At 43.2% G+C, this 21,981-nt stretch overlaps 3 protein-coding genes across 5 annotated transcripts in view; 1 reads left to right on the forward strand and 2 right to left on the reverse strand.

Annotated features, from left to right (window-relative positions):
• The window catches only part of rasal2 (RAS protein activator like 2), a 57,075-nt gene extending 49,690 nt beyond the window's left edge, over window positions 1-7,385 (reverse strand). Inside the window, exon 1 of the mRNA XM_076295222.1 lies at window positions 6,320-7,385. Within this exon, the coding sequence (XP_076151337.1) occupies window positions 6,320-6,491 (172 nt within the window). The 5' untranslated portion in view covers window positions 6,492-7,385. The remainder of the gene's footprint in view (window positions 1-6,319) is intronic.
• An 869-nt stretch (window positions 7,386-8,254) lies between these two features.
• Window positions 8,255-9,582, reverse strand: ankrd45 (ankyrin repeat domain 45). The gene is made up of 5 exons (XM_076293300.1): window positions 9,345-9,582; window positions 8,854-9,021; window positions 8,670-8,764; window positions 8,420-8,558; window positions 8,255-8,286 (listed from the first exon to the last, which is right to left on the reverse strand). The coding sequence occupies exons 1-5, from the start codon at window positions 9,580-9,582 to the stop codon at window positions 8,255-8,257; spliced, it is 672 nt and encodes a 223-aa protein (XP_076149415.1).
• A 1,585-nt stretch (window positions 9,583-11,167) lies between these two features.
• klhl20 (kelch-like family member 20) lies at window positions 11,168-21,953 on the forward strand. Of its 3 annotated transcripts, none has more exons than XM_076295225.1 (13): window positions 11,168-11,266; window positions 11,982-12,046; window positions 13,681-14,047; window positions 14,971-15,177; window positions 16,156-16,314; window positions 16,732-16,826; window positions 17,686-17,801; window positions 18,114-18,297; window positions 18,497-18,640; window positions 18,993-19,126; window positions 19,342-19,550; window positions 20,379-20,485; window positions 20,613-21,953. In XM_076295225.1, the coding sequence occupies exons 2-13, from the start codon at window positions 12,024-12,026 to the stop codon at window positions 20,695-20,697; spliced, it is 1,830 nt and encodes a 609-aa protein (XP_076151340.1). In that variant the 5' UTR covers window positions 11,168-11,266; window positions 11,982-12,023; the 3' UTR covers window positions 20,698-21,953. The 3 variants fall into 3 exon arrangements, with proteins under 3 accessions (XP_076151340.1, XP_076151341.1, XP_076151339.1); XM_076295226.1 differs by having other exon boundaries at window positions 11,185-11,227; XM_076295224.1 differs by lacking the exon at window positions 11,168-11,266 and adding an exon at window positions 11,292-11,758.
• The last annotated feature ends 28 nt before the right edge of the window (window positions 21,954-21,981 follow it).

Here is a 21,981-nt window from a genome sequence, read left to right on the forward strand (position 1 = left end):
AAAGTGAGAGAGAGTGTGTGCTTGCGTGAGAAGCTATGAAGACCTTTTGCTGAACCCTGTCCAGGCAGCAAAGCAGAAACGCCAGCGAATTGAAAAAAAGTGCCCCATATTCCCAAACCACGACAGAACAAAACGGCTTCCTTGGATGTTCTTAGATATAGTCGGTCAAAGTGACTCACACACACACATCAGACAGCTGTTTGTTCTCCTGATCACAACACTGAGTTGGACTGACAAAAATGAAAATAAGTCCACCCAATTGGGCCACTCAGGTCCTCTGACCCAGAGTGAAGCTCATCTTCCTGTCTAAAGCGATTAAATGTCTGCAGCGTCACATGTGTCGATGAAATGTGAAACCCCAGTCGGCTGGCTCTGGGTGTCTCTTCCGCCCGCTTGCCTTTGATTCTGCCATCTTTGTTCAGAGTGGTGATGGAGAATCAAACCAGGCAGGTGGAAAATTACTGTCCGCCCAGTAAGCGCTAGACAGACGACCTGTGTGTTATATTATTTAAGAGGGGAGGGGGGGGGGGATTTTTACTGATGCTACACAATATGAGCAGAGCTATGAATCAAAACAGTGTGGACTGTTCAAACAAAAGCGCTGAAAGGCTCATCTATGGACCCTATTATGGATCCCTCCATATTCCCGCATTGCCTCCACCTGCCTCTCCATCTCCTCATCTCTCTGAAACCGCAGAGAGAGATAGAGATAGAGAGAGAGAGAGAGACAGCGCAAGAACAGAAAGAGAAAGGCACAAAGAGAGAGAGAGAGAGAGAGAGAGAGAGAGAGATTGAGTGGATAGTGGCTGAGAGTGAGGGACCCATCCACTTTTCCATGTCTCTTCACAGCTTCACCATATGTTGAGCTTCAGGCTTACAGCAGGTGAGCCTCTATAGCCGCCTAACGAGCTGTTCGCCAGCCTCCATGGTAACACCACACCCACGCCGCAACACTGAGCTGCAAATCACATCCCAGAGTGGAGCCATCATATGGAGTCAGAACAACGACATAAAGATTGTGTGCCCAATATGATTTGCACAAGTGTAGAACCATTTTGTAACTGTGGAATTCATTTGTCTGTGTGCAAAAAAAATGCGTACCTGCAGAAATATTTTGTGCACTTGTGAAGAACCGTTTTGTAACTGTGGAATTAATTTGACTGTGTGCAAAAAAAATGCGTACCTGCAGAAATATTTTGTGCACTTGTGAAGAACCGTTTTGTAACTGTGGAATTAATTTGTCTGTGTGCAAAAAAAATGCGTACCTGCAGAAATATTTTGTGCACTTGTGAAAAACATTTGTCCACTGGATCTATGAAGCTACAAAACTTTTTTACAGACACGAATTTTGGCAGTGTTTTGTCGTCGTTTCTGAAGAGCCAATCAGTGAATTTTGGCACTGTCTTGACAGTTTCTGCAGAGCCAATCAACACATTGCATCGCCTACTGACTAGCCAATCAGGGGACGTTCTGCGTCACATCTCTCACTAGGGTCGGCAGCAAAGATTCTGGAACAGAGCTGGTCGGCAGGCAATAATGCACTCATGCAAATCACCAGCAGCACCATTGAGATTCATTAAGACCAATACACAAATCCCCCGACTGGACATGAGGCAGTCGTTTGACCCGAGGCACTACCATCATGGCTGAGCCAATTAGACCTATTAATCTGACACTGTTCAGTGCAGAAGCTGCTGCCCCGAGGCATTCGGGGGGGGGGGGGGGGGCAGATTCATTAGAAGTCCAGGGGGGCCGGAAGAGGTATGCTGTTGCTCTTAATGTATTCAAATCAATAGGATGCAACTGGAAACCACAGGCATCTGCCCACGGTAAGGCGGTAAGGGAAGCTGGCGAGGCATCTGTGTCTGCCTGTAAGCGAGCCTTTGCTTGAGGCACATACGAACCACGGGGGTTGTAAAGTGCTTACAGTGGAAATACACAGTGGCCATATCTTACCCACATGCTGTATGTGCGAGGGAGGACTGAGGCATTGCTTCTGAAGGTAGTCAGGGCTTGATTAAAGCTTTAAAAGCAGCTTTACCTCTGATTCTAGCAAACATCTTGCAGAGCTTGTAATTCTGTGACACCTTCATTCAACTCTAAAAACAATTAACCCTCTGGGAAGAACGCAGGAAGAAGATGCATCATCCAAAACAGGCATTCAAAACAGGAAAGGGTGGGGGATAGGTGGTGGTGCCCAGATAGCTGCTCTCGTTTGCTGGGAACACTACAACAATGACAGAGTCACCAGGCTGACAGCACCAACGCACAATTGAAAAGATTCTGCGACATGTCTGATGTTTTTTACAAAACAGTGTTTACTGAAGACGAAGTACCTGCTTTCACACACTCTGCATTTTAAAAGACAAAATAAGTTTGATCCTGGGCTGTGAGAAGGGAGCACCCAGCTAACAGGAAGTGGAGCATGTGAAGTGCTTGTGACTGCAGAGGCTTTCTGTTTAATTGATTCCATTCACTCGCTCTCACTCCCTCACTCAGACTGTCTCAGATTACTGAGCTCAAGTCTTCACCTTGGAACTACTTGCTTGTGCAGGAAGTAGGCCACAATATCATCAACCAAAATCACAGGAGCTCTAAAATAATGTGATATTTAGTGTCAAAAACAACTGATTCTTTGACAGTGATAGATAATTTCATAATTTTCCCTTTAAAGTGCCTGCACTTTCCTATTGTGTTTAAACAAATTCATAAAATCATATGAAACAGACAATCAGAGAGGGTAAACACATCTTAACTTCAAATGGCATTATAATGTTTACAAAGCACTGGATGTCATACCTTCATCAAATGGAAAACTCATGCGTTTTTCTACAAGAGCCTTAGAAGGTAATGACTGCACAAAGGGGAAGCACGCAAGAATAAAACCTTTCCATCTTCCCTTTTCTAAATAAAGTTTAATGAGCTTAGCCACAACAGCTTGTCTCTGACTAATGCACTCCATCATAAGGTCCAATCGCATTAACCAGGCAGGGGCACTCATAGAATATAGGTACACATCCTAATCCATATGAGTCATAAATGCTTTGCAAATCTGGGGATTAAAAAGGCAATTTCAGTTATGGACATGGACTTTAAGGTCATTCCTGTTGAAATTAATCAATAATTGATTTTAGACTACAAAGGTTTGCAAACTAATCTAATTGGAAGTCCAAGTGAATCTGTGAAAACTGGCCTCAGCTGCGCTTCTCTGGTGACCTGGAGAGCCTTTTCAAGCGCATCCATGACAACCGGTCTTTGAAGCCACTAGGGGAAACTTCTGCCACCCCAAATGTCACGCCCTCTCTATGGAGCATCTCTTAATAGAGACACTGCATGAGGACCTTGCTGGCATAGGTCCTTCTGAAACTGGACTGAATACATTTTTGTTTGACATGTCTAGCCTATTGTTGACATGGATTATGATAAATTGTTATTATTTCTAAAATACTGATCCTTCTTAAACGGCTTTAAAAGGAATGGCATAAAGATTCGGCAACTGTGAAGACCAATGGCAGATCTTTGGGCTTTGTTGTTTTTACGTCAGCCCTGTGAAGAATAGCTATGCTGGGCGGCAGTATGGCGTGCAGGAGGGTCGGCAGGCCCAGCGTCCGAACAGAGTTATTTTAGCCCTGGAACGCAGTGACGAACCGACTGGTGCCTGCTGTTCTGGAATTCAGAATCCTGGCCACTGAGGTCATCCTCCGCTTGGTCTGCTTACATCACAATGGCTGTTCCGCCGTCCGGCAATGCAGCGAACAGGGGGAGGCACGAGGGAGGGAGGGACGGTAGAGAGTGGAAGGGGGGGGGGGGTGGGTCACACATCCTGAGACAGGGCTAGAGCTGTCTACCGACACAATCCCGCCATTCACGGCTGCCTCTCCAGCCAGCACTCCCCCCATGGCTATGCTATCCCCCAGCAGTGCCTCCTCCTCCCCCCACCTCTGCCTTACAAAACCTCTAACACTCTCGTCTTGTGAGCAACGCCGCCACCACCACCACCATGAAACAACATGCCACAGACAAGCAAACAGCTCAGAAGCAGAGCGCTGGCAGCTTGAGTCAGTTATCCACCCTCAGAGCCAGAGGAGGGATGTGAGGGAGGGCTCGTGTTTTGACCGAAACCCCCGAGACGTGCTGTCAAAACCGGCCCACACCCAAAACCAGGCAGACAGAGCAGTGCCATTCAGCATGCCAAGGAGCTGACTTAAGTGATTTACAATAGAGCCGAACACACCCACACAACCACCTCCAAAAATACATCACAAAAGACAATCGCTCTCCTCCTCCCTCAACCTGTTTCTGGCCCTGTGCTGCTTACGGTGATAACGACAGGCATCAGATCCAATGGGAGGGGAGGGATTTCAACCCTCACACACACACATTTCATCATTAAGTCTCCCAGACAGACCGGATAGTCACTCTCTGCTTTTAGGCAGTGACACAACATTGGCTGGGCAATCAACATCGCCCTTCTTGTTCAAATAAACACACGGATGTGAACCAAAACAGCGAATCAAAAACGTGCGGCCAATAAAGACGGCAGGGTCTCCAACCTCTCCCCCTTGCAGGTCACTTTCCCATGAAATGACCAAGTCATAACTAGAAATAGTCATGATGGAACTCCCATAAGAACCTGATGTCATGCGCGGAAAGAGACAAAAGGCCCCTGTGAGACGTGTGGGCTGTGCGCTTGACCAGGAGAACGCCCCCTCACCTCCGTCCAGAGCTCTCCTCCCGCCTTGGCCTAAGCACTGCTGAGGGAACGCAGCATGATGACAGAGTCTTTACTCATGGTGTGGGAGCCCCTATGGTATCTGATTTTGGCATGCTGCTGGACCATGCAGTGCAGAGAGCCAGAGAGCGAGAGAGAGGGGAAGAAAAGAGGTCCCATCAGGCATGACTCATCCCTCGCTCATCCTCATCTCGCTCCTGAAAGGCAGGCCAGTAAGAGCTTGTTGCCACCTTCAGAATGCAACAAGACTCAAATTTGTAAACATTGGGGAAAGTACAGGAGACAGGTAACCATGCCAAGCAACTTCACATTCCCGGTGCTCTGAAAATTCCCTGAGTGGAGAAGCTACTCTGACCAAGACAGAACAAAACTATAACCAGGCTCCGCTCCAAGTATTCCGGCATAACAGTACTCACCAATATGCAGTGGCTATATAAAGATTACAAGACATTTTTCATACTGATTGTGCTGTGCATACAGGTAGATCATACATTCATAAAGTATTTTTCTCCAAACATTTGAGTAATTATCCAAATTGCAGACACTTCTGTCAACATCTAAACCAGTCGGTCATACAGCACTACTGATATGCCGATTACTACTTACAGTAAAACTTGATTACTTGTTATCTTGTGATGCGATGACTTGGGCTATTATTGTTTAAGCCTATTTATAGGAACTGATGTAGGCTATTTCTTAAGCATAATACAATGGCGGAATGAAGTAATAGTTTTATGATCAGATGATAAATTAGAACTGATCCATCATGGCCTACAACAATGAACCACAATTAGTCAACATGATAGCTTCTAATACAACTGCTACTCCTGTTCACACCTTACAGTCAATGGTTCCCACCTGTTTGTTCATCTTGTGCAAACATCCAATATACACTGTGAAGAAGTCTCAACATGAAATAGTATGCTTTATTCCATGAGGCATTATTGACCAGCATTGTCAGTCAATTCTAACTGAATTGTTCGGCGCCTGAGTAACTTTGGTCTCTTAAGTTGCACCCTCAGTTTTGCTGAGATCAGGATGGCAGCTATGTAGAAATGGGGAAAGAATGTTGAGTGGACATCACTAACCGGTAATGTAATAAGGAGAGTGCTTCACTTGACGTATCAAGTCTGTTGACGGACATGGAAAGTGTGTACAGCGGTGAAAAGTATCTGCCAGCAATCAATGATGTAGAAACTTCGTAATACATCCTTTCCGTTGTGTTGTTAGAAATAAGGGAGTGGATAGAGAGCCCCGTTAGCTCAAGAAAGCTTACACTTATAGCCTGTGGAAGGACTCAGTGATCCAAGGTATAATTTACCAATGATGGCATATGCTGGCGTGGCAATGATCTCTTTACGAAACAGCCCTACAATCAGCAAAGGGATGTGCGGTATAATGGACTGCAACATCAAATGTAGCTGCAGTGCGTTTATCTTACAGTGTTGCTGTATTTACATTACATTTGCTATGATGGATGTGCTAGGTGCGAATTGCCGCTGACCTTTCAACCTGAGCGCCCATTGCGAAACTCATTCATCCAGTCAGAAAAACAGCAGCTGGACACAACAATGAAATGCTGCTTACCGTATACGCGCATCCAGCCTTGTTGCTGGCAAAATGAATCCATCAAAATGCCGTCAAGCACAGGGTCCAAAGACACCATTCCCCCCTGAATACTGTCCACGTCGCCAGCGGTCGAATCAGTCTCCATACATATACCTCCACGGTAAATCCCAGGTACTGATAGTGAGTCCATGTCCAGAAAGTCCACGACGTTTCCGTGAGAAAATGAAGGAAAAATAAACCCTCTGTTGGCAGTGCTGTAACGTAGTGTAGTGTTGCAACGGTGTCAGTAATCGAGAAATATTCGTTCAATTGAAAACACCTTCTTTGCACTTGTGAAGATGTAGAGCACTGTTTCAATTGTTTTTTATAAAAAACTTAATAACTGTCCAAATTCATAATTGTTTCAATAAATGTATGGCTCATCTTCTTTGTTTAGCCCTTGCTAGAATCTAAAATTCTATCCAGGCTGCACACGTGTTAAACTCCCGACGAAAGATTCTTTGAATTGAACTGGATACCTAAAGTAATCAGTATATGGTCACATTGACAACACTGTACAATAACCACAACTTCCCTAGTTAGATGGTTCGCTAAATAACTTGTTGGCTAGGTAAAGGTAATGTAACTGCATATTCCTCACTGCAACCCAGATGTTCTCCCACTGGGTAGGCATTGAAAAGAACGTTTCGTTTACCATTAAAGCTACTGTTCTGAATGTATAAACATATTTAAACAGAATAAAGACGTATTAAGAGGTAATGTTATTTGAGCACTGTCCTGTTTTGCTGCTAACTAACAGTTACTAACGCTAATGTTAGCTGTGGGCAGTGGCTCCAATACATTGCCGATGACTCCACCGCCTTAGCGAAATCCAACGTTAGCGACAACTGCACAATAGACTCAGAACGTCGTCTGCACTCTAAAGCTATCCAAATCAATGACAGAAGTTTTCAGCCTAGTTGCCTGGACGGAAAACTGTTGTTATAGTTCCTGTAATAAGTCCATTGTTGAATTTTCAAATACCTCCCGGTGTCTTGAACGACTGGTGTTACCAGCTCCGACAACGGGGTCAGCACAGCAGTCCCTTCACATTTAAAAATCCAGACCAGTTTCCACCTCAATCACATGCCTTTGCCAGTCTCGATTCAAGGGAGTCAGGGAAGACCAGAGGATATCCGAGTAGTTCGATTCACATGGCCACTTCCAGGTTAATATTGTTGGTCATTATTTTCAATAGTCCCAGGCATTTTTTCTGGCTTAAAACTGAGAATACTTTTCATAATAGTATTTTATTTATTTTACCCAAAGAAAAAGGCTTGTGTTCCAATCATCTACATCACAAAAACGCACAATTTGGTGGCTAAGACCTAGGGAGTTTTTTTTGTGCAGGCCTATTTAGGATACATAATATGGAAACTTGATGGAAATATATATATATATATATATATATATATATATAATATATATATAATATATATAATAATAAAGGAATTTAACTTTAGCATAAGAAAAATATCTGCACTGTGTAAATTTCACTGGCCATATATTGCCCTTCAGAGTCTTTCCTCTGACATAGAGGGGTGATTATAATAGGTGACATCAACTTATTATGGAATATAACTTGTTTTTTGTGTGCAAACTATAGAGACAGCATTTCAGGAAATTCCACTGGTATAGGTTTAGCTAACACAAACCATGTAGCAGAAAACAACCTACAACATTTAATCTATACCCTACCCTATTTTAAAGAAGCTTATCAAGAATGAAAATAATAGGCCTGTATAAGAAATCCATTAGGCTCACTGGGCATTTCTTTAAAAAAAAAAAAACAACACCACTGAGACACCTACTGGTTAAAATTAGAAATACATTTCTTTATTTTGTGAGGATGTAAGGTTCAAGTTTAAAGCAGAATATTTTGGGAAAATCAACCTTTAATTATCCAAATAGCCATCACTGCTTATTCACTTTGGAAGTTGCATCAGCTGTAAAAACAAAGAGAAAATGACAAGTGTATCACAATTTGGCAAAGTATATAAAATGGAGCATTGTTGTAGCCTGGGGTGGGGGTTACTTTAGCACTTTAACTGTGTGGGTGATCATTAAACTGTATATTACCTTGAGGTGTTAACTTGGCCAAAATGGGAGAAAGGACATCTTCAATATGTTTTCTCTGTTCACAGAAGTCTTGAGTCGTTGGGTTTTTGGAATTCAGGATCCAATCTGACTTTGCTGTGCATGCGCTATTACAGATATTCTAAAAGAATATAAGATGTAGGCTATGATGTAGCATCTAGAAGCAACAACGCAACCACAATAACAAGAAGGAGGAGAAGAATGTCAGAGTTATCAGTAGTGGTAGAGTTACCTTATCCTCCTTGCTCAGTTTCCCTTGAATTCTCTCTGGATCTGCTAGGGTTTCTCGAACCATTGTAATATATGACTGCAACCTCTGTTTGGCCTCTGAGGAGGATGCAATAAATGTTAGACCTGTGGAACCTGGAACCTCTTGAAAACAGTTCTCTGATGTTTGAAACTTTATCTCCCCTCACCAGCCCAGGAAAGATAATCAGCACAATCCATTTTTGAATAACGAGATGCAACCTCCTTTGCCCGTTCCCTACGAAAGTTTATAGCTTGAATGTCGGCACCAAGTTCCACCAAAGTTTTCAGAGAATCGAGTTGACCCCAAAGGGCAGAATAGTGCAATGGAGAATAACCTAGAAGTGTAAACAAAATTAAATCAATATAAATCTCATATAGAATCAATTCAAAATCTATAGGCCTAATGATTGTTTTGTTTTTCTAGAAGCAACAACGCAACGCAACAACGCAACCACACAGCCATAGCCTAGGCCTAGTCTAGGCAACATGAATATAACATGGCTTTGAAAGGCCTAAGTAATTTTTGATGATGTGATGAGCTGTGTTCTTGTTTTTATGTGACGTTAACTGTAAGATAGATAAGATAGCCTATTTGTCCTACTGCAATACTGGGGGGGAGGTAGCGGACAGTCTAGCCTGTAAAAAGCTTAGTGCCTACCCCTGACGGTCCAGGTATTCACATCAGCACCGTGTTTTGCAAGTTCACGAACCACATTGCTTCGTCCCAGCATACTCGCAGCAAACAAGGCATTTCTTCCGATGTCATCCTCTTCCCATAACAAATTAGATCGTTCTTCATTAGTGGCACTCTCATTTTCCAGAATGGACTGTATTCCCGGGACGTCACCTGCCAATGCCAACTGGTAAACAGAACCAACACAGTTACTGGATTGCATTTTCGCAAGTTGGAAGTCATGTTTGTTTCCGTCTCCATAGATACCAGTTGTTACAAGTTTAGTGCACCGTGTCCACCACATTCCCGACTTCTAAATTTACACAGATCAAGAAAAGAATAGTCTCTGATTGCGTTACAGTCACCGTCTGAATTCGTCTGAAGTAAAATGTATGGCAGAACACACCAGTGACATTGTCTTCGAGATTGGAATTGTAGAGAGCCTGACCCGGGCATGGATAGAGTAGACATTCTCTGGTAGACCCCTCTGTGAAGAGGGTTCATATCCGACCGATTTAAACCAGATCTGTTATTTTCTTCAATATCTGACAAAAGGACCCTAAACAAACTGATCAACATCTTGGACAATGAATGTCATCCGCTCTACAGCACTATCAAAAACCAAAAGAGCTTGGTCAGCTGGAGACTTTGCTCACTGCCATGCACAACTGAAAGGCTGAGGAAGTCATTTGTTCCTAGGGCCATTGAACTGTTCAATGCCTCACTAAAGGGAAGAGGAGAGACTTCTCTGCTTAGTCTGTCTGCCTCTCTACCCTCTCCATGTCCATGTTTTTGAGTACTGACTGCCCACTACTGCTTACTACTGTTGTACACAGCCTAATGTTTTCACTACTGTTTTACTGCTACACTGTTTTTCATGTTTTTCATGCTATATTAGCACACATGATCTATGGCTGCGGTCAGGCTTCTGATACAATACTGAATGAATGATTTGCTATAACCCTATTACCTCAACCTGTTCTTGCACTGAAATAGTTTTTTATTTTACCTTGTCTACATTATACTTTACTCTCCTATTTGTCTATATTATTTATGCTGGTCTAGACCTTACTCTTGCACTGTTGGACTAATGTTGGACTACTTTTTGCACCTTCACCATGACACTCACTCTCTTGAGCACCTTGCCAGGCACACATAACTAAGGGCTATGGTTGGACTACTGTTTGCACCTTCACCATGACACTCACTCCCTTTAGCACCTCACCAGTCCCGGCCCTGTCACTACAAGCGTTTTATGCTTGATCACCCTCAAGCACATTGGACTCTTAATTTAACTTATATAGTGTATTTAGTATTTAGTTTTCTTATCTTTCTTATCTTCTACTGTCTTTATTGTACAGTGGAGTTTAGTTATATGTTTATACTTATGTTTACCATTTCGGCTGTAAGTGCATGTTGTGTGTTATTATGTCTGTATGCTACTGAGACCCTTGAATTTCCCCTTGAGGATCAATAATGTATCTATCTATCTATCTATCTATCTATCTATCTTCTATGTCTGGCAGGTGACGTCCTGGAACACATTTCAGTTTTGAATGTATTTGGCATATCTAGGCAATTGGTAAGCTACAGTTAAAGAAATAACTGTCATTAGGCAATTGTATAGGCAGTATCCAATATGGCACGACAGATCGATACAGTGTTTCGGTGTAAATGATCTTAGATAATGTATCAATAGGCCTGCTAAAGGGCTAGACCACTTTAGGCCGCTTTAGACTCAAGCGGAACTAAGGACAGGCAATTGTTAACCCGGGGACTGCGCTTTTTTATGCACATCCTGTCTGGGTTTACAGACGGAATAAAATAGCCCTTTTCGGTTTTACCTCTGAAATCCCACACTTTGACAAGTAAACTCGGATGTTTTATCATTTTAATGGATATATGAGGTATCGATTGTTCTTTTACGTTTGGTTTGGTCGACATTTTAATCACGTGTATGTAATGTAAAATGAAACAACTGTCAACACAGAACTGGGATAGTGAGCTAGCTGGCAGGCTATTTTGAAGCCACTTCTACGGAATACAAATAGCCTACTTGTGGAATCTAGCTAGGTAGCTAGCTAGCAGGTAGCTTTGATGACGTTAGTGATATGTATTACGCCGTAAAGTGTTATTTAGGTCGAGGTCAAACCAAGCTGACGGCCAGCAATAAAGTGAAGTCGATTAGCAATTTAGTTTGGTATGTTATCCTCGCTGTGTCGCTGTACCCGTAGCTAACAGGCGTAGTTGGCTCTACACTGTAGCTAAGCTGTGACAGTTAGCATGAAATGCGACCAGATAACTCGTAAGCTTAGATTATGTGTTGGCACGAATGAAGAGATCTGAAAACATACCAACACTCTCACGTTAGCTGCTGCATTTTTAATTCAATGTCGTGTGTAAGTGCACATCATATTGTGGTTACAACAATGTTTAAGTTTGCGGGAAGCATTTCCAGCTAAAGAAAGGGAGAGATTGTTTTTTTCAGTCATTAATTCAGGATTCCCTTAATACTAGCCGACTGTGGTGTTTGCATGCATTAACATGTTTCAGATCCTGTCTTCACAATCATTAATTATGGAAGTTAGATCACAGCTTACGTAATGTTTATTTGCATTACAGGTTAGCAGAAAGGTGAACCACGAAGGGTTATTTTTTCTGTGCATGGACGGAAAGCCAATGCGCAGGTTAGTATGCTAAAGTTATTTCAGATATTTTTATTCACATTATTCACACGTTTTTAAAGGTTGTTCTTAAATTACGTACTTTTCATATTCTTATAATAAACTAAGTAAGACATGCTCCCTGCAGTTACGCATCAAAGCTGATTTAGTTAATGGGGAAATATCCATTTGTTGAAACAGTTATAGCATGATGTGTAATTGCATCGACTTCACAAAATCTTGAATTCAGCCATTCAGGTATGTGTAAGACAACGTGTTTGGATTAGATTTTTGCAGTGTTGCTGTGTGGTTTGGTACGGTATGGTTAACACATTTCAGTGGATTCGATTTTTTTGTTGTCAGTTGTAGAAATATCAAGTGAAAATGTTTTACTTCTGATTCTTAGAGACATGAAAGTCAACCAAACAGATTGGGACACATTCCAAACAGTGGAAACTTATTAGAAAGACTAATAGGCCAAGTCCTGCTAAAGTATTAATATGCCCAGATATTTTATCAGTTAATATGACCACAGGCAATGGAGAGTCAGACATGGATAGTAATTCTAGAGGACCATTGGTTAAAGCTCTAAGCTTGCAACTGCAGAGCTGATCAGTTGAATATTTTATCGTTCATGTTGTTCCATCCATTACATTTTTATAGTGTGTTTCAGACTGGAAGTATCAATTTGTATTTCAGGTGTTGGAGGTAAAGAGTAAATTACATGTTTCACAGGTTTAGTAGAGTCTATGCAGCCACCAGCTAAACATGATCTCTGAAATGGTGCCAGAAGCATGTTGGGTAGCTTCCTTTCTTAAGAGCTAGGCGTACCTCAACATGCTGTAGGTCTAAGGTGTGCTTGGATGATGTACATTACAGGTAGCTAGCACAACTTTTTCATAAAGACATTTCAGACAGTGAGTAAGTGAAATGATGTAAACTTAATCTTACCACCAGTCACCTCAACTGTGGCACCACTGAGTTATATCTGAATGTATAACCAGTGTTATTTTACAGATACGTGTTGGATTCAAATATTTTTTATATACATATAAAATATATATATATATATTAATAGACAGCTATTATGCTGTTTGATCAAATAGCAACAGTAATTTGGTCAAAATCTATTCCAATATCCAGTGCTAGAAAGAGGCTGATGTGATTGACTGAATGTTTGAATATTTGAAATGATCAAACACTGAACAAGCTGACAGAATGCCATTCCACTTTCACCAGAGTGCAGAGGCTTACTAATGACAGTGTTTGGTAACAAAGGCTAGAGAATCAGGGAAAACATTGCGACTCTGTGTGACTGACTGATGTGTAGTGGTTAAAAAAAAGTCTCAGGAAGAAGTCTAGGATTGGGGTCTTTCTGTCCTGTACACTTCTCTCTCTTTCAGCCTCCTTCTGTCTCTCTATCTCTCTGTCACACACATATATACACACACACACACACATTTTGCTGCTGATCAGACTTAGAAAATGCTTAAAGGAAAATGTTTTAACAGGGAGCATAAATACTGTTTTTTTCTTTGTTTATAACGACATAGGGAGTTGTTAGAGGCATTATGCCATCAGACTGGTGAATGCCTATGTAGTTTTGACATGCACACAGACACCTGTTGAAAATCGTCACTTTTCTCTCTCCCACCCAGGGGTACCAGTGCACGCCCAGATAACACCGGAATGGACATCACCAGCCGCTGCACCCTTGGTGACCCCAACAAACTTCCAGAGGGGGTCCCCCAGCCTGCGCGGATGCCCTATGTGTCCGACAAGCACCCCCGTCAGACACTGGAGGTCATCAACCTGCTACGCAAGCACCGGGAGCTATGCGATGTCGTGCTGGTGGTTGGAGCCAAGAAGATCTACGCGCACCGGGTCATCCTGTCGGCCTGCAGCCCCTACTTCCGGGCCATGTTCACAGGGGAGCTGGCGGAGAGCAGGCAGACGGAGGTGGTGATCCGAGACATCGACGAACGCGCCATGGAGCTGCTCATTGATTTTGCTTACACCTCACAGGTACGACTCGGCGGCATTTCTCAGTTTTTGGTGTTCTCTGTTTTTCATCTGTGCTAACAAGGAATTCAGGAAGAGTTTATTTGTTGTAGATTTGATGCGGTTATTGATTAGTCTTAGATGTATAACACAAGTAGCACTTCTCATTAGTGTTGTGGGATTTACTGATAATTAGTAACTAGTTACAGTTTCACAGTTTTGTGAATAATTTGTATAATAATAATAATGTGTATAAATAAATTGATACTAAGGAAAGTAACTTTTGAGTTATGTCTATGGCTGTTTTATTTTAGTGTTGATATGACATGACTGTAAAATGTTCTCAATCACTGTACCCAAAATAGAAATGATGAAACGTAAGTAGCGGAATAGTAAAACATAATAGATGTGTTTTTATAAGACTATTGTATTTAGAGTAGCTGCTCACTGTCTCCTCTTAAGCAGCCATATTTACAATCACGGTGGAAATGCGAGAGATACAAAGCCAAGCATTATGCTTGTTTGAGTATTTATTTGGAGAGAGTCCCACACACTGTTTGTTTTGTCTGCTATTCAGTCCCACATGTCCCATCTTTTGTTATTCACTGGCCCTCCCCTTTTCTCTCTCCATCCATCTCACCCAAATAATCACTGTGTGCGTGTGTGTGTGTGAGCGTGTGTGCGTGTTTAACGAACATGTGTTGTAGGGATGCATGATATTATCGGTACGACACCGCTATCGGCAGATAACAGCTTAGGAATTGTATTATCAGCAGATAGGAAAATTGAGATTGAAAATATCAGCAAATCAGATATTGACAGAAATCCAATATGGTGCATTCTTAATATTTTTGTAAGTGTCTGCATGCTTCCCTGTACGTCTGAGCAGGCTAAGCGGGTGTCCAGGTGTGTGGCAGTAGGTTGATGTTCTGTGCTGTGGCGTTCAGGTGACTGTGGAGGAGGGCAACGTTCAGACCCTGTTGCCTGCTGCTTGTCTGCTGCAGCTGGCCGAGATCCAGGAGGCATGCTGCGAGTTTCTGAAACGGCAACTGGACCCCTCTAACTGCCTCGGTATCCGCGCCTTCGCCGACACACACTCCTGTCGCGAGCTGCTGCGCATCGCCGACAAGTTCACCCAGCACAACTTCCAAGAGGTGACGCCTGTTTGTCAATCACACACACGCACAAACAGACACAGACAAGCCTCGGTCACTCTCTGAGTTCTTGTTTCTATGTATGTCTCGCCTATTCTCTCTCATTATGAGCAATCTATTTTGTGTACCCTTTCACCGTTGTTTTCTCTGTTGTTAGGCTTTCCCGTACGTTTATTCAGATTGTATGCTGCTCTGCCTCCCTTAAAGCTAGTTGAAAGGCAACAGATGTCAGACCAGCAAAGTGCTGTGGTGACTTTGGTTTCATTAAGAACCAAGCCCTCTGTGTTCCCTCGCGCGGATGTGTGTTGCTGCCTGCCACTAATTTTAGCCCCACTTCCAGGCTATAAAGATGATCCCGTCAGAATCCAGGGTGTCTGCTCTCGCTAGCATTAGCAGTAGCAACGGCTCTCGGGTTTCCTTGATGACACTGCAGCTCCTCGTTATTTTTACCCCAAGGAAGAGAGCTAAATCTGATTCTCCCCTGAGTTTTAATTACCGGAACTTTTGTGTGTGTGTGCGCAGTGAGTTTGCACTTCAACACATAAAGGAAGTGTCCTTCTTTAATTGAGAGGAGAATTAAAATGTTTCAGGCATATTAAAAATATTGTCAAAGTGAGCAACAAGAGGAGTTTCAATGTGTTTGGTGTGGTTATGGGGTAGTGTCTTTATTGTTGTACAGTGTCATGTTGTAAATTGCTGGAATTGGGTTTCTGTGAGCGGTTGAAAAATCTTTCCAAATCCCCGGCCAGTGAATACTCTTGAGAGATGGAAGACCAGTCCTGCTTTGGTCTTTTCCTTTCTTTGTTTATTGGGTGTCCAGTGTGCAAGTGTGTGTGTCACAGCTTTGTGTTTTTTCCCTCTTTGATTCTGGCTTAGTACCTATTACTATCCTGAGCCAAACACCGTTTTGAAAAGTGTGTGTGTGTGTGTGTGTGTGTGTGTGTGTGTGTGTGTGTGTACCCACCTTCCTTGTGCCAGGTCATGGAGAGTGAAGAGTTCATGTTACTGCCAGCCAATCAGCTCATAGACATCATCTCCAGTGATGAGCTGAATGTTCGGAGTGAGGAGCAGGTGTTCAATGCGGTGATGGCCTGGGTCAAATACAGCATCCAGGAGCGTCGACCTCAGCTGCCACAGGTCGCGCACACACACACACACACACACACACACACACACACACACCTGCCTCCCATAGTCAATATACACTATGTTTATAGTCATAAGATGTAGTATTTGCAATAAGGGTCAGTATAAACTTCCAATTTCAGATTCAATTACACTTTAATTAAGAAACCGTCAATACAACATAGTGGCATAATAGATTAACTCACATCCCTGCTGTTCTTTTTAAAAATATAGTTCATATAGGTAATACATATTTATTATATTAGGCTTAGTAGAAAAATCATAGACATGCTGTAGATGTTTATTAATTTAACCTAAAGAACAGAGTGTTTGTTCTTGGGTTGTTTTCCATTATATCATGAATGATGAATATGTAAGATGAACCGTGACAACAGATTTCTCAAGGCTTTTATCTCTCTGTGGCAACAGGTACTCCAGCATGTTCGTCTTCCACTCCTCAGTCCAAAGTTCCTGGTGGGCACTGTGGGGTCAGACCCCCTCATTAAGAGTGATGAGGAGTGCAGGTGGGTTTTATCATGACTCATGCTGTAGCTCCATGCTGACTTCTGCTCCCTGACCACAGACTCCAGGGGCCAGAGATTCAGAACGAGGGTTTTCATCCAGCCATTCTATTAATACCACCTCGTTATTGTCTCTTTGAGCTTTTGACAGCTAGTAATCGCAATGAGTCCCACTTTGCACTTGGTTACGAGGCTCAAAGTAGCTCCATACTAATTCCGTGGAAATGCATGGATTCCAGTTGCTTCCAGTAGCAGCAACTGAAATCCATGCATTTCCACGGAATTATTTTTAGAATCTGATCCCTTATCATACCTGTTCATTCGTACTCGTCACTCGACTTATCGTGACTAAATTCAAGATGGCGGTGAACGGTAAACTTCCTGAAGATACTGTCTGTATAAATCGTCTTGTAAATAAACTACCAGTGCTTTTTCAAAGTTCTCAATGTCTCGTTTTAAATGTCAAGGCCCTCAGAAGTCTACCAATGAAGTATGGAGCTACTTTGAGCCTCGTAAATGGTGTAAAACAGTGATTTATTTGCATGGCTAGGCCGATGCCTGAGGCACCCCCATCGAAAAACTTGGTAGCATCGGCTAACTAGCGTCAGATTTCTGAGTGCAGGGGACAAGCCGAGATGAGCTATGAGACATACGTTCACACTCGGTATCATGTTTCAACACACTTTAGGTCAATATCACACCGGAATTATCCTTTAAGTCTGATTTTTTGCCTGGCAATGAGAAGGTTTGCCTAATGTAATACATGTGCATGTTTTTTCACCTCAGTGGTGAACAGAGGTTCAGAGGTGTCTTTTAATTGACATTTTCTGACACCCCCCCCCCCCCCCCCCCCTTTCATCAGAGATCTGGTGGATGAAGCCAAGAACTACCTCCTCCTGCCTCAAGAGCGCCCCCTCATGCAAGGCCCTCGCACTCGGCCCCGCAAACCCATCCGCTGTGGAGAGGTGCTGTTTGCAGGTAGGCAGGAGTCAGGAAGTGCACAGCAGCCCATCATATCATAGCCTCTGACTAACAACAGAAGCACATCTATATGTTGGTCAGGTGTATCTTTATTGAACAGGGGATATACGGTATGGGCTGCATTGAAACTGACTACTTCAGATGTTTGTGTGTATGTTTGGATGTATTGATTCACCTCAGAGCTGTAAGAAAATAGAAAAGCATTGATTTTGTGTGTGTGTGTGTGTGCGTGCGTGCGTGCGTGCGTGCGTGGATTTCTGGTGATAACTCATGGGGCTGACCTCATCCCTTCCTCTGCTTGCTATATAGTGGGGGGCTGGTGCAGCGGTGATGCCATCTCCAGCGTGGAGCGCTACGACCCGCAGACCAACGAGTGGCGCATGGTGGCGTCCATGAGCAAGCGCCGCTGTGGGGTCGGGGTCAGTGTGCTGGACGACCTCCTCTATGCAGTCGGCGGCCATGACGGTTCCTCATACCTAAACAGTGTGGAGAGGTGGGCTACTGCTTGACCATAATCAGTAATCATGCTGAAATGTCACAAAATGTGGGAATAATGCCCAGTGATTCATAATGAATAATGGATCATTTCTGTGAGGGAACCGCAGGTGATGCATCATTTGGGATTTGTAAAATACGGTCTGCCCCTACTGAAACAGAAACAGAAGTATGATGGTGTTTGTGCATGTCCACAGGTATGACCCCAAGACCAACCAGTGGAGTAGCGATGTGGCCCCCACAAGTACTTGCAGAACCAGTGTAGGCGTAGCTGTGCTGGGAGGCTACTTGTATGCTGTTGGAGGTCAAGATGGAGTTTCTTGTCTCAATATAGTGGAGAGGTGAGCTTGACTCTATCTCTATCTGCATGACAGTGTATACGTGCTGTGTGTCATTTAAATACTTTCTGAAGTGGCAAGTCTCAGTTTAGCATTACCCACATGACCCAATACGTACAAATAAAACAAGCAAACAACAACGACGCAAGCATGAGGGCAGCTTTGATGACTTGCATTTACAGAGGAGCAGGTTTGACTGGATGAATCCCGCTATAGGCAAAGGTCTCCCTGTCCGTATCTCCTCAGAGATGGCCAGCCTTCACCACTCTACACTTCTTGCCTGGAGGCACCAAGGCAAAATGGAATTCAGTAATATGTGTGGTTCATGTCTGTCCTGTCGCCCCCATCGCTGCAGGTATGACCCCAAGGAGAATAAGTGGACACGAGTGGCTTCCATGAGCACCCGGCGGCTAGGCGTGGCTGTTGCTGTGCTCGGGGGATTTCTGTACGCAGTGGGGGGGTCAGACGGAACGTCCCCTCTCAATACAGGTACTCAACCACTCTGCTTCGTTCACTTCACATGTGCTTTGGTTTACACACAGCGGTGGATCTTGCTTCCGCTGTTACTAATAAGAGGTGCACAGGTCTTAACCTGCATTGTTATTGTATACTGGCCAGTATGCTGTACACATACATACGTGATGATAATGTTGTCTGTGAAGTCCTGTTTCTGACTGGCCAACTGACTGTTGTGTGGTCTGCAGTGGAGCGCTATAACCCCCAGGAGAACAGATGGCACACGGTGGCGCCGATGGGTACCAGGCGGAAGCACCTAGGCTGTGCTGTGTACCAGGACATGATCTACTCCGTGGGCGGACGGGACGACACCACAGAACTGAGCAGCGCGGAGCGATACAACCCCAGAACCAATCAGTGGTCTCCCGTGGTTGCCATGACGTCTCGAAGAAGTGGGGTGTGTAGCTGTGGTTTTGTGGTGATTCTGATTGGTTCAGCAGTCTTTCAGCGGACCGTCTGATGGCGTTAGCACATTGGAGCTGTGGTTCATTTTCACATTGTGAAGGATTTGGGCTTTTCATGGTTGATTAATCTATTGACTATTTTCTCAATTAAAGCTGCAGTTGGCAAGATTTTTTTGATCATATTCACTGAAACCGACACTATGCTCCAACAGAACAACATAAATCAGCAGGTTTTAGAAAAAAAGCCGCACTTCTACCTCCACCTAGAGCCTGTTATTTGTTTTGCAGAAATCCACGGCTCCCGGTTCTTCTGCTCCAATCAGAGTAGGGCTGTGTGATATCTGACTGTCAGTCACAGTCTGGTGCGCACTGATGAGCACAAACTCGATGAGAGGGCGCTCTGTGGTAGTGGGGGAGGGCCATGAGAGTTGTAAACATTCAAAATTTTGGCTAAGTCCCCTCAATCTGTCAGACTTCCCAACTGCAGCTTTAAATTGATTAGTTGTTTGGTCAGTAAAATGACAGAATTTTTTTTAAGAAAAACATGTTTCATCAAGATGATGTCCTCAAACACCCACTTTTGTCCACACGCCAAAGGAATTCAGTTTAGCTTCATAGAGGAGGAAAATATTTAAGAATGTTTAAGAAGTTGCAATTGCAGAATTTTGAGGAATGTACCTTAAAAAGAGACAAACCAATTACCAAAATAGTTGCCGATTCATTTAGTTGACAACAAAACTATTGTTGCAGCTCTATATAGGCCCACTAAAGAAGCCTTACAAGCCTGTAGCAGAAAATACATTTCAAATTTGCTCTTGCAGGTGGGTCTAGCAGTTGTAAATGGGCAGTTAATGGCCGTCGGTGGCTTTGATGGCACGACATACCTGAAAACAATAGAGGTGTATGATCCTGATGCCAATACATGGAGGTAAGATTTTCCACTGAACTACTAGTAGTTGTTTGCCATCATCATTGTTATTCCTCCTATTTGTCTTGTTTTTTTTTTTTCTAACTTCAAACAAAACCACAACTTTGTTCTGACAAACTCCTGACAGGCTTTACGGCGGAATGAATTACCGAAGACTAGGAGGAGGAGTTGGTGTTATCAAAATGACTCACTGTGAATCCCATATATGGTAACACTCCCACGCCCACTCCACTGGTGCCTCACCATAGCTTGTGCCTCCCATACAGACATTGTGCATCATGCAAAAGAATACGACTCTCAAGACTGTAAACGCATCTCTGGCCGTTCCAATGGCAAGCCAAGGAGTCCCTTCCCCCTCGCCATGCGACTCGTCCTGTTTTAGCTGCTCATTGAGAGCGCATCCCGCCCCATCCTTCACTCCTGTACACATCAGTCTACACCAGCTCGAGGCCTCCTGAAAGGACCAGTGGTATGCAAGCTGAGGTTCTGTCATTGTCCAGCCGTCTTCGCAGCGATTCCGGTGAACATTTGTTGCTGTTCCAAGGACATGGGAAAACTTCTGAGAGGATAACGGTCTAGACTCTCTCAGAAGGCAGTCTCACCTGCTTCTCTGTGCGGCTCAAATTGAAAAGGGACCTTGTGGCCAATTCTTGCTGAAGTGACAGTGGAGAGGCTTGTGAGACGGTGATGTCACTCTGTCCCCAGGCCTCACAAATAAGCTACTCCGTCAGTCATTTTAAAATTCATCTGAGTTGGATGCACTGTGACTGGTTATTATAGCCGCATCTTTTCCTAGACAAGTGAGACATTCAGATTCAGTGACCTGTAGATTGCAGTTCTGGTACCATGGTGATCACCAAACATTGCTAAATTGAATGTGCAACCCTTGCAGTTGAAAATTTGCAATTTAAAGGCTGTGCAAAAGTAAGTTATACTGGTATACTGTTGGTGAATATTTTTAGAAACATCAGTTAGACATACACAATCACTCTTGTTTACTTTTATATGAAAGGACACCTAAATTAATTGGACCATGCACTTTAACCCCTTTTGTTGTTTTGTTTTGAAGGTATAGACATGTTAGAAATATATATGGGGAAATGAATCTGTGGATGACATGTATTTCATCTTCACTTACTGGGCCTGCCGGATACTCTCAGTGATATTGGCCCATGTTACTGAGGGTTTCTTCTTAATATGTTGTCATACATGCATTAAACTCAGTTTCCATTTTATCATTTGCACATGTCACCGATGTTTTAGGGTATTAAGTGTTGACGAACAATGAATATGCATTTGGCTTATTAAAGACTTGCAATGTGTGTTCCATCTAGTGGGTATGGATGTCACTGTGCAATTTGAAGTGATTTTTTTTTTTAATCTAGTAGACACCAGTAAGGTCATTTTGAATGCACTGTCCATTTATTTCAAAGAAATATTAAAAGAACAATAAAAAGCCAATACTCAACATGTCTCAATCACGTTTAAAAGCCCCA

This window comes from Alosa pseudoharengus, unplaced genomic scaffold (genome assembly GCF_046254945.1).
Source record: "Alosa pseudoharengus isolate Yale_2024_CS ecotype anadromous, Long Island Sound unplaced genomic scaffold, YU_APseudo_1.1 YU_APseudo_1.1_scf_2, whole genome shotgun sequence".
Lineage (NCBI taxonomy): Eukaryota > Metazoa > Chordata > Actinopteri > Clupeiformes > Clupeidae > Alosa > Alosa pseudoharengus.